The sequence below is a fragment of the Adiantum capillus-veneris genome, chromosome 26, assembly GCF_014529385.1.
Source record: "Adiantum capillus-veneris isolate H3 chromosome 26, ASM1452938v2, whole genome shotgun sequence".
Lineage (NCBI taxonomy): Eukaryota > Viridiplantae > Streptophyta > Polypodiopsida > Polypodiales > Pteridaceae > Adiantum > Adiantum capillus-veneris.
The window spans coordinates 27,860,572-27,873,257 of record NC_140956.1 but is presented as its reverse complement, the minus strand read 5'-3'; the positions used below and the strand labels follow the sequence as shown (position 1 = coordinate 27,873,257).

Genomic DNA, 12,686 nt, shown 5'->3' with positions numbered 1-12,686 from the left:
TTGTTTGCAGAGGATGAGGAAGGCATCGATGTCGTTGATGGAGCAATTCTCCCTATCTCTATGATTCTAAGCCTTTCTTGTAACGCCCTAAAATCGGACTCCATTGAAAGCATCGCGACACATGCGGTTGCACCCTTGTATATCATTGCTAGTGCCTCTGTTGGTTCGATAAACTCACCCCCCCTATTACATGAGCATCCATGACAGAATACTTGTCATCGGCATGGTCTATTATACTATCATTCTCTTGTAGATTTTGAGCAACCATAACAAGGCAGTAAGTCCTCTTTCAAGTTAAACAGTTCCATGATGTCATTAAGCATTACATAATGATGATCAAGGATGGGGATGGTAGGGAGCACATTTGTTGGCAAAGCTCCCTCTAGCAACTGAAAACCTTCTGAAACACACAAAGCACCACTTGGTGGTTGCATCAACTCATCACCAGTGATTGAATGGTGATTGTTCTCGCCCTTCTTTGTTGTGTCCCGATGATCGTCCATATTAACATTCTAAAAGAGTATGAACGTACCCAACATAGTATTTTGCAACTCGGCACTTTCAATTATGTATGGGACATCTGATGTCATTCCTACGAGACAGTAGTGGAAACTTGAGGCTGCTCCTGTAGAAAATATCTTTCTTTAAACAATCAGCACCTGATTTGAAATTCGCAGCAAGGACCCCTCCTACTTTACACAAGATCGAACGGATCGACCACATAATAGAGCAGTGGAGAGGACACCAATTGTAGTGCCAAGGGGAGAATACGAAGCTAGAGAGATCCTAACAGGAGGACCGAGAGTGATTAGAATGGTTACCAAAACTAGACGCATGCGACCATCTCAAGTGGCCAAGTGTGTATCCAAAAAGTATAGTGGATCGGGGGATCCATATGCACATGTTTCAATCTTCAAGAGGGTGGAGCAGGTAACATATCTCCATACTCAGTACGAAGGATTTGGATTAACCCTAGAAGGAAAAATTTTGACCTGGTTCCAACCATTAAATAGCCCCAACATACGCAATATCGCACGAAAGAGGTCAAAATCTCTCTCTGCAAAGACTCCAAGTGGAAATGAGGTGGTTTTAGCCTACCATGAATATCTATACCTAGACTTCCCGAACCAAATTTCCTCAGATTCTCCCGTTAGTCCTACTAGGCCGTGAAATCTATGTTAGACTCAAAAATTTTCCTGATCGGATTCTTGTGGCTCATTCTGCAAGAATTTTGCAAAAGTAGGCTTGGCCGCCTAATTTAGGCTTCCCGCTTTCGTCTTTTGATTTCATTGAAAATTTTTATGCTTGTCCGCCTTGTCCTTCTGATCACCATCGTGTCTTAAATTTTCTATCTGAGCTTCCCTTCTATTTATTATTAATTTTGACCTGTTTATTTAAAAAAATCAAAGAAAATAGCAAAATGCTTCAAAAAAGTAAAGTAAAAATCTAATAATTAAGAAAATCCCTTGAAAAACACAGCCTTATTGTTTTTTGTTGGATTTCTCCATTTTTAAGCCTCCTTATCAACAAAAGTGATGAAAAATACCCAAAAAAGGACTATTTTTTATGATTTTCTGATAGTATATACATTATTTACACTCATCGGGAAGATATTATCACTGAATTTTTCCTTGATGATGAATTATAAGGGCATTATTAGGTAATTTTTCAAAAAATCACACGTTAACATGGAACTTTTTCCTCACTCTTCAAACATTGCCTTTAATTACTTGGTATTTAGTGCCCTTCCACCCCTCCTAAATGGCGTACTCCGTGACGACTGCGTGCATGGATTGAACAATTGTGTCTATGCATAGACGTGATTGGATCTAACATGATATAAAGATCAATGCAAAACAAACCAATATGTTTTGCAAGAGCTGGGTCTTGAGTATTTAACTCAAGGGTTTTCGATGTCGAGGTTTGCTGCTGATGTCTTCCAAAGAGAAAATTTTGTAGCTTTTGTGCTCTCTATTTGATTGTACCATCAGGGTGCTTTAGCACTCTGATTGCTTGAGCTATTGGTAGCACTTTAGATCATTGTCGATCTTTTTCTCTCCATTGGTAATTTAGTCGGCTTGGTGCTACATGGTGTGGTGGATTCTGTTGAGACTTAACTCCCCACTGCTTGATTGGTTTCACGGTTTGTGGAGAAGATAAGTGCTCCTTTTTCTTCCAAACCCTTTTCATGTTAGGTTCCTTGCTCCGAGATACTCGATTCTATGTTCAAATCCATGGAACCTTCTTTTGTTTCTTCGGTGAAGTTTTAGGCACCCAGAGCTAAATCGGTTTATCCTTAAGCTTTGCTTTTGGTACCCAAATCTGCCTGACTCCTTGCATGCTACCTCTAGCATTTGGTTGTCGAGGGGATGGAGAAGATTGGCTTCGTGGATTTGGTCTGCTGATTGCTTCTTTTCCATTCCTCCTTGCTGGGTGCAATTGGAACAATGAGTTGCCCACCTTTAGGTGATAGCTTTAGTTGATTCGTATCCCAATCTGGTATTGCTTTGTATGTACGCATCTAGGGAATTCCAAGAATCATCGTCTCATTCATGTGTTCATCTAGCAAACATACAAACTGATGAGGACATGAACATCCATGTACTACCACGTTCAAGTTGACTACACCCAATGTTGGAGTCGGATTCTTGTTGCATCCTTTGATTGTCGTTATTCCTGCTGTCAATGCTTGACTTGTTGCCTTCTTGTATGTGGAATAACTGACTGCATTCAATCTATCTCATGTGTCTACCAAAGCATTGGTGCTATGATTGTTGAGCTGTACTTTGATGCGCAGATCCATTCCATCTAACAAGTTGTCATCTGTTGAAACTGCGTCTTTAGGTAATTCCCATGGTCGATCATCTAGTTCCAAAGTGTTGATGGGAATCGGTATTTGTTGGATCTTGAGAGCAGCTTTACGCTTGAGTACCTGAAGTCTAGCTTCCTCTTGGGCTTCATCAATAACCCGCTATTGCTTGATCTTCCTTTGTTTGGCTGCATGCATTCTCTCTAGTAATTCATTGGTTAGTGGAAAATTGTATTTCTTTAAACGACATCCACTAATCCAATTAGCCATTGGTTCACCATCTGGGTGGACAATTTTACTACTCCACTCGGAGATAGATCTTCAATTATAAATGGTCCGTTTTCCTTTTTCTTAAACTTAGGAATGTGTTGCTTAAGGGAATAGACTAGAACTAAGTCCCCTTTCTTGAAATTTTTTGTGATTAAGTGAGAATCAAAAAATTGTTTTTGTTTTCGCTTTTGTGCATAGATATGAGCTATAGCAGTTAGCCTTTGCTCGTCTAGCTTTTCCAAATCTTCAAGTCTTTCTGACAATTCATGTCCCGTCCACTCAAGATTCTGTGCTACCTTTAATATCGGCAATAAAAATTCTTTTGGCAGTATGGCATCAAGACCATAAACAAGGTTAAAGGGTGTAGCATTTAGAGCTGTTTTGAATGAAACTCGATAAGCCCATAGAGCAACATGGAGATTCATTTTCCAGTCTGTCCTTCTTGAACTAACCACTTTGGTTAGTACCGAACTAAGAATTTTATTCATATGCTCAGCTTGTCCGTTTGCTTGTGGGTGATAGGGAGCTGATTTGTTATGGATGACCATAAACTCATTAAGCAAATACTCTATTACCTCATTGAGGAAATGAGTTCCTCGATCACTGACAATCTCTATTGGTAGTCCATATCTCGTGAATACATACTCATATAAGAATGCAACAGTAGTTTTGGCATCATTCTTTTGAGTCGCTTTAGCCTCGGCCCACTTGGTCAAATAGTCCGTAACTACAATGATATATTGAGCTTGGGTTCTATAAGCAGGTGGCTGTATTGGTCCAACAAAATCTATACCTCATTTTGCAAAGGCTCTAGCCCCCATCATTGATCTTAAGGGCATGCTGTCTACTCTTGTTGGCATTTTTGCTCACTGACAAGCATCACACCTTTGAACATATTCTTTGGCATCTGCAAAAAGTGTTGGCCACCATATGCCTGCCATCAAGATTGCTCTTGCGGTGGTCTCACTAGAAAAGTGACCTCCAGCTAATCCAGCATGTGCTTGTTCTATAATCGGAATATACTCGTTTTCATTGGCACAAAAAATGTTGATCTGTACCTCTCCAATACAATTGGTTCCCAATAAGAGCATAGTCTCTTGCTTCAGTTTCAATTGCTCTTTGATGGCGTTTACTCATATCCTCAGAAAATGTTCGGCTCGATAAGTAAGTAACCAGATAATTACTCCACTTAAGAACAAGTGACATTTGAAACAATGTTACATGCGGAATGGATGGTTGTTTTTGACATTGAGGGCAATCTTTTACAAAATATCTAACATCTCTCCTCATGGTCGGCCAAAATACTCTAAGTCTTAAGATTCGTTGCATAGTTTGATCTTCCGCAAAGTGAATTCCTACTATGGTCACACGTGCTTGACTTAGGTATTGTTATTTTTCTTCAGGGTTATTAATGCATAAAAGCAATATCCCGTCTTGATTTCTTTTATATAGTCTTCCAGTAAGTAATTGATACACAACTGACTGCTTGATTAAACAATTGTGATAGGAAGTGGTATTTGTGAATCCACTTGAGCTATTGTCATCAATGACGCAATGTTTCCAACCATCTAGGTATCATTTCCATGGAGAACAAATAGGCATTTGGTAGATCATCGTCTACCCCTTTAGGTGATTCCCCTGAAACAATCCTTGACAAATGATCTGCTCGTTGATGTGTAGTGCCTTTTTTTACAACCACGGTGAGATCAAATTCGAGAAGAATGATGAACCATCTCACTATTCTTCCTGTGCTGCATGGCTTGTTGACCAAATATGACAAGGCTTGGTGGTCCACAAAGAACAAAAACTTGTTGGCTAATAGGTAATGTCTATACTTTTTAACGACGTAGATCATTCCTAGTCCTTCTCTTTCGATGATGGTGTAATTATTTTCTGCCATGTTCAATTGTCGGCTAGCATAAGAAATAGGAAATTCAATTTTCCCATCTCTTGGTTTGGCTAGTATACAACCAATAGCAAAGTTTGAAGCATCTACATGTACGTGGAATACCTTATCCCAATCTGGTGCTTTCAATATTTGAGCTGAGGTGAGAGGTTGCTTAAGCTTCATGAAGGATTCTTCACATGCCTTGGTCCATTCAAAGTGCGTAATCAAGCTATACATGGGTTTTGCAATTACAACATACATGTAGATGAATCGTCGGTAATATCCACAATATCCCATGAAGGCTTGTACCCCTTGTTGTTGGTCTAGGTAAATCAGCAATGACATGAATCTTCTCGATATCGGTAGCTATGCCATTTTTAGACACGATATGTCCAAGAATTTTTCCTTGTCTTCCCATGAATGTGCACTTTTTAAGATTTAAGCAAATCCTATAAAGTCTACATTTCTCAAATACCTTTTTGAGGTGTTCAAAATGGTCAGCTCGGATTGACGAATGTACGCATAGATCATCCATGTATACTTCTAAGAATTTTCAAAGATAGTCTTTGGAAGATGGCTCATCAATCTCTGAAATGTGGCTGGAGCATTAGTTAACCCAAATGGCATACCGGATAGGCAAATATACCCTATTCTGTTGCAAAAGCAGTTTTATGCTGTTCTTTTGGGTCAACCAAAAGTTGATTGTATCCCGAAAAGCCGTCCAAGAAGCTGTAAGCTTCTTTTCCTGCCACTCATTCTAAAACATGCTCAGTTATCGGAAGAGGAAAGTTGTCTCTAATGGTAGTTGCATTCACCGTTTTTAGATTAACACACACTTGTAATTTCCCATTCTTCTTAGGTACTACCACAATTGGAGACACCCAATCTGTGTGTTCAATTTCGTAAATGAATTCAACGTCCTTTAGTTTTTCAATCTCTTCTTTGATCTTTCTGGCAAATGTTTCATTATAAGTGTAGGGTCTCTGTCTACTTGGTTTCGCATTATCTCTCATGGGTATAGTATGTTGACAGATTTTTGGATCAACACCCTTGAGATCCTTGTAGGACCAAGAGAATATATCTGGTATTCCTTTAATAAGCTCAGCAAAAGATTTTCTTCTTCTTCTATTAGGTCATTTGCAATGTAAGCAGGTCTAGGCTCTTCTCCTCGTTCAGCCAAGTCTACCCTTTCAGGGTTTTTAGGCCTTTCGTAAGACTTGCCTTGTTTCCGTAGTTCCCTAACACATTGTTCGATTATGATTTTCCGATCTTGGAGAGTATAATTTTTGTAATGGGATGGAACATGCATTACATCCTTACCATCCTCTTCCGTGGTTTCCATTTCGGTTGTGTATATCTCCTTTAGAGCTTTTTTCACTACAACATAACCCAAAGTTATCGATGTCTTATATATCGAATCCCGTGCCTTTCCACGTCCATATCGACGTTCTTACACTCCGTCGATATGTGCGTCGATAACTGCATCGATATGCCTGTGGATATATGCGTAGAAAGGTAAAGTTTTCCACGCGTATATTGACGCAGTTATCGACGCACATATCGACGGACATATCGACGCTAAGAATTTGGGGGAAAAAAAGCCGAACCAGTGAAGGGGCCATTTTCGCCCTCAACGCGCGTGTTCTCATATCTTGGCCGAAACCTGTGCAGCAGGTATTATGGCACTCGTCCCCCCCCCCCCCCCCCCCCCCCCCCCCCTCTCTCTCTCTCTCTCTCTCTCTCTCTCTCTCTCTCTCTCTCTCTCCCATCGTGTGTGTGTGTGTGTGTGTGTGTGTGTGTGTAGGAAAGAGATAGAGAGAGAGCGGTGTGTGTGTGTATATAGGAAAGAGAGAGAGAGAGAGAGAGAGAGAGAGAGAGAGAGCGGTGTGTGTGTGTGTGTAGGAAAGAGAGAGAGAGATAGAGAGAGAGAAGTGTGTGTGTGTGTAGGAAAGAGAGAGAGAGATAGAGAGAGAGAAGTGTGTGTGTGTGTAGGAAAGAGAGAGAGAGAGAGAGAGAGAGAGAGAGAGAGAGAGAGAGAGAGAGAGAGAGAGAAGTATGTGTGCGTGTAGGAAATTAAAGAGAGAGATAGAGAGAGAAAAATGTGCGTAGGAAATTAAAACTTGAGAGAGAGAGAGAGAGAGAGAGAATTATGGTTTGCGTAAAAAATTAAAATTAAAGAAATAAATGAAATGAAATGTTATATTAACTCTTCAAAAGGCCAAAGTGACCTATGAGACCAGAAAGTTACAATGTGGTAGACTCATACAAAGTCAGAATAACAAGATGACAAAATGACAAAATAAAATATGATGGAATCCTAAACTGCTGGGTGTGGACTAAGCAGCTAAAACAGCTAGCTGGGATAGGTAGATCATAGGAGATCCAGCATCTGTCGTCGCTGGCGGACCTCATCAATCTCCTCCATGGTCAGTAGTCTGACGGGGCGTTGTGCATGTCGAGCCAAACTGACCTGGATCGTCTGATGCAGCCTTTGACTTCATTTGACCGGCTCAAAATACATTCGAAGCTCAACTCTCACCTTTACACATGAAAGTGGGAACAACTTTCAAACAAAGATTCCATTGGGCGCCTGAGCTGGTTGGATTGGTAATTACCAAGGCCAGTTACTATGGTAACTGGCATAATATAGTGTACAATCAATCAGAGGCTTAACCCGAGGGCTTTAAATAGGGCTCACTACTCAGTTTTATGGATCTATATCTCTGATCACTAGGACTTACACTATCATTGCTTTGTATCATTGGAGCTCTTTATGCTCTTGTATCTTTATAATTCTAATTGAGCTCATAGCAGACTTGGCTCACATTGTTGTACTGGCTTACATAATTTGAACATATTCTAATTCTAGTGTCCAGTTTCAGTGTTCAATCTCATTTTCGAGTTCAGTCTATATTTTAGTTTCAGTCTTTACATTTCATTCCAGTCTTGCCTAATCTGAAGTCATAACCTGATGTGAACTAACTCTAACTAACCAACATGGAAAAACTGTCATAAGTGTTTAGCTCATTCCACCCACAATTTACACATGGTTCACATCATGTTTGTGCCCAGGCCAAATGTTGTTCACACATCGTCTGTAGCTCAAGTTAAGATTATATGTGATCACAACAAATTCACATTATGATCACACTCTTATAGTGCATAACCGACCGGATGACGTAAATAAATGTCGATTGTACCTTTTCACATGGACCATTGATTCCCTTTAGGGAGTTTCATGTCATGTCCGCCCGGAATTGTGTGCGGCTGACGTGGCAAAAGCGAATTGGTTTTTTGCAATGTCAGCGAAAGCACGAAATCCTTCAGCTTCCCCTTCGCTCATCCTCACCTCTGTGCGGACATGCAAAAAAGTTGCAACACGAAGTAATTCTACAGATTTTTTGGTATTGACGACCAACTAAAGTCTCATCGCTGACCAGTAGGTGCGACGATTTAAAAAAAAGAAAAGAGAGCCGAATCATATGAGATGCGTGAAGCAAATCGCAAGCTTTTCAGTTCACTGCATGGCAACTCAAAATCGTGGAGATTGCATGTTGTTTCTCTATCTCTTTCTATCTCACTCTTGGAGAACTACGTCTTTGTCAGGTCCCTCTCTCTCTCTCTCTCTCTCTCTCTCTCTCTCAGGGAACAAGGGAGCACCAAGGCTATGGGATACCTATGTTCGTTGGTTTCTTCACACAGTGATCCGCTTTCTGGCACAAGAGAGGGCAAGCCAGAGGGAGATCTCTCTCTCTCTCTCTCTCATGGCTATGTAAAAAAGTCTGACGGTGTGTCTGCTGGCTAGTCACGACCTTCTGTGAGCGCAAAGCTGCAGGTAGAGGTTGCGAGGCAGGCGCAATCTTGTTGTGAGCACGAGGCTCAAATGATGGCGAGGGAGGGAGAGAATGGAGAGGGTATCTTTGAGAGTATTAGATTTTTTAAAAAGTTTTTTAAAAGTAGAGCCAATAGGATAGGCTATCGACGTGTCGTACTCTATAGATTAAAAGTTGATATTAGTAACAGACTAAAGTGTCGCCGTCACTATAGGCGCGCCCAAGCGTGCTGCATACCTGGCGTCCGTGTGTGACGCGGGCCTTAGTGATGAGGGATGACGGGACGACGCTTTTACAGAGAGAGAGAGAGAGAGAGAGAGAGGGCTTGAGTTTTTTCACGGAGACAAAACTGCGGTTACCGCATCCAGGATTGGGTGCTATTCACTGTTCTTTACAAGCCCTGAAATATGTGGAAAAATGAGAGGCCATCGAGCTGGTGGAATGTCGAGGTAGACTCATCAGAAGAGGTAGCAGACGACGATGAGGATTTCGAAGAAGAAGAAGAGGAGGAGGAATTGCTCGCGGATGACTTGACAGAAGCGTTCGATCCCTTCGATGACCCCATCAACGATCCCAGCTTTAAGAACTGAGCAGCGCCTCCGCCTCCGCCTCCGCCTCCGCCTCCGATGATAGCCAGGACTCTCCTGTTGAAGGCAAAGCTGCCTGGGCCTCGAGAACCCTCTCCCACATCCGCTCCTCTGCCCGCTTGCTCTCCCCCAAGGCTCTGCATGCCCATAAACCCTCCCACCTCCAGTTTCGACAGTTTCGCAAGGTCATAGTGACCGTCTTGAGGTGGATTGAGACTGCTATTGACAATGAAAGAGACATGGAAATAAGGCTCGAAAAGCAAAAGCTGGAGGAAATGCTGATGGAAATGGGGAATGAAAGACTCGATGCTCAATGCAGGCTAGATGAAGAGCATGCAAGATGCAAGAAACTCAAAAGGGAGCTTGCGGATCAGCGTGAGTGTGCCCTCGCAGAATCCAAAAGGCAAACATCCCTCTTGAGGCAAGCAACAGAGCAGACCGCTACACAAGCTGCCTTGTTTGAGAGAGAGAGGGAGGCGCTTAAAGTTTCTCACATGCAGGAGAAAGAGTCATGGAAAGCATTACATGAGGAGCAGCAGAAGGATCTGGAGAGGCGGCTTGAAGAGGAGAGGCAGAAGCTTGAAAAGGAGAGGCAGAACTTGTGCTCTGCTTGCAATGAAAAGCCTCGGGATGCTGTCGTCATTCCTTGCCTGCACTTTAATTATTGCTTAGAGTGCTTGGTCCGACATCGTACCATAAACAGCAATACATGCCCAAAATGCAATGGACCCATTCAAGGACTTTGCATGTCAGCTTTTGGTGCATCTCGACAATGAGGTAAGGCAGAAAGTACTTAATTTCATGTTAAAACTTTTTGGATTAACAAGCTTTACCCCTGCTGAGAAGACATAGCTGGATGGAAAATCGCTCTGTTGCTCCTCTGTTCTATGCATGATATGCAAGCATGAAGAAAAAGATGTGCTTGTATTGGATTCTAGTTTTTGAAGGCTCTACAAAACAGACTGCCTTCTGCATCTCTCGCACAGCACATGATTACAAATGTATACCTTGAGATTATAATAGTGAGATAAGAGCCATGATAATGAAGGGTGTGATACATGCACACATGCAGAACGGCAATGCGTTTTTGTGTGAAGTCTTACCTGGCTATTTAGTATCTTCCCATTTTCATGAGTAGCTTTGCATGCTCGAGGTCTATTTTCCTTTGGTTTTAGTCTGTTCGCAACAGAGGGACAAGTGAATTGATCTGCTGATAAATATTTACAAGGCTGTCAAAACCAAGAACTTGTTTGATTAATAATCTACTTGTTTCGAGTGATCGGAAGGCTTGACAGCTTGCTATGTCTTCTAGTGACCGATTGTTGTGCCCTAAACCTAATTGCCATCGCTCACACAAAGAGGTATATGCTGATGTTGAGATGGTGCATTAATGCATGTATGTTGCCACAATAAATTGAATAAATAAGCTGCATCTTAATGTTATAGTACTGCCCTTCCATGATATAGTTGTCAATGGATCATGGAGAGATTACATGCTTTCATTTTTATGAGGCGTTTAGTAGATTTGCATCATTGAGGGATCTCAAGGCCCTAGTGGGTGCTTGTTTGAAATGAAGCATATGTATTTAGAAGAATTTCTAAGGCATCTCTCTCTCTCTCTCTCTCTCTCTCTCTCTCTCTTCACCGACATTGGGAGACTCCTCTAGTCATCGGCACACCTAATGAGTGGAGGGTGACAAACACAGCTCATTGACTTCTTTCAAAGGCTTGCCCCTTTATGACACATGGACATTCAGAGAAGGGCTGCGCTAAAGCAAGTAGCGGTTATTCGATCTTGTAAACGCCCGAGAGAACTAGGACACCATGCCTAGAGAGTTCATCACATGACCATCCCAAAGATTCCATGAGAGCACTAGGACACCATGCCTAGAGAGTTCATCACATACCATCGGAGAGATTTTACGAGAGCGCTAGGACACCATGCCTAGAGAGTTCATTAGATGACCGTCCTAGAGATTCCACTACAACATGAGTAGACCATGTAGATGCAAATATATCGCTATGGTGTGGGATGTTTCATTACCTACCCACGTTGTCGAAGAGCGTGATTCTCCGAGGTTGATTGGAAAAGCACCAGGCTTCTAGTTGTGACAGTAGAGATATAAAGAGGCAACAAGATTGAAATAGCAAAAAATTTACAACACAAATGCGACCCAACCCTCCTTTCATTCAATTTCCCAATTCATGTACAAAGTATGGTCGAAATCGACCCTTAGTATTCATCAAAACTCTAACAAAAAACCTTGGGTAATGACGGAATCTTGAGTGATGGCACCGTACACATTGAACTCTTGTTGCCTAGCCCTCCAGGCGATCATAAGGTCAGTTCTGTTAAGTATGGAGCCTGATTTACCCTTGTAATTTTCTGTGGTAAAAACGCACATTTGTAAGGCCCCCATTATGAGGAGAAGCCATCGTGCGTGAAGGAAAATCACTCACCGGAAACCAAAATTTTCACGGACAAGAATCAGGGGTAACTTTAAAGACCTCGGGGACGATACTTTTTGTTTCGATGGAATATTCTTTTTCGCCGGAATATTATGGCCGGACGGCGGCCGGAAAGTGGTCGGAAAACAACCGGTCGGTTGGCCGGTGGCCGGTAGTCAATGGCCGGTGGCCGGTGGTCGGAAGTCAATGGCCGGTGGCCGGTGGTCGAATTCAAAAGCGGACTTGTCTTCTCAAGGGCGGCCACACATGGGCGGATTGGAGGGTCCGATTTGGACTTATTCGCACAAGGGCGGCTACATATGGCTGTCTCTCATAAGAGAGGGCAGCTCTTTTGGCCTATAAAAGGAGGCCATTTTTACACACATTTCATAGTGTGAAGTTGATGCAACAAGGTGAGTGTGAGGTGGTGAGAGTGAAGCAAGGCGGGAGCTCCATTAAGGGTATAATCCCTTTGTAAACTACTTCTTGTTTTAAAGTACTAAAGCCATTGAGTGGCTGCTTTCCCGTAGACGTAGCCCACATTGGGTGAACCACGTATATCGTGTGTACTCTCTCTCTCTCTCTCTACTCTATAATCTCGTGTATATAAATCTGTCTCTCTCCATTAAGTAATCTACTCAATTATCTATTTAGCTACGTTTTATTTCCTAACAACTGGTATCAGAGCAAGGTCTGCTCGTAGCTAAATTATCTCAAGGAAAGGATTCCTTGAATTGAGTGAGAGTTATGGCGGAGGAAGGGAAGCTCAAGATTGAGAAGTTCAACGGCAAAAACTACCAACATTGGAAGATGCAAATTGAAGACTATCTCTACCAGAAGGACCTCTATTT

The 12,686-nt window shown here is 42.1% G+C and overlaps 1 protein-coding gene across 1 annotated transcript; it reads left to right on the top strand.

Annotated features, from left to right (window-relative positions):
- Window positions 1–9,151: 9,151 nt before the first annotated feature.
- Window positions 9,152–10,521, top strand: LOC147423170 (uncharacterized). Its single transcript, XM_086501367.1, has one exon. The coding sequence runs from the start codon at window positions 9,627–9,629 to the stop codon at window positions 10,161–10,163; it is 537 nt and encodes a 178-aa protein (XP_086357493.1). The 5' UTR covers window positions 9,152–9,626; the 3' UTR covers window positions 10,164–10,521.
- The last annotated feature ends 2,165 nt before the right edge of the window (window positions 10,522–12,686 follow it).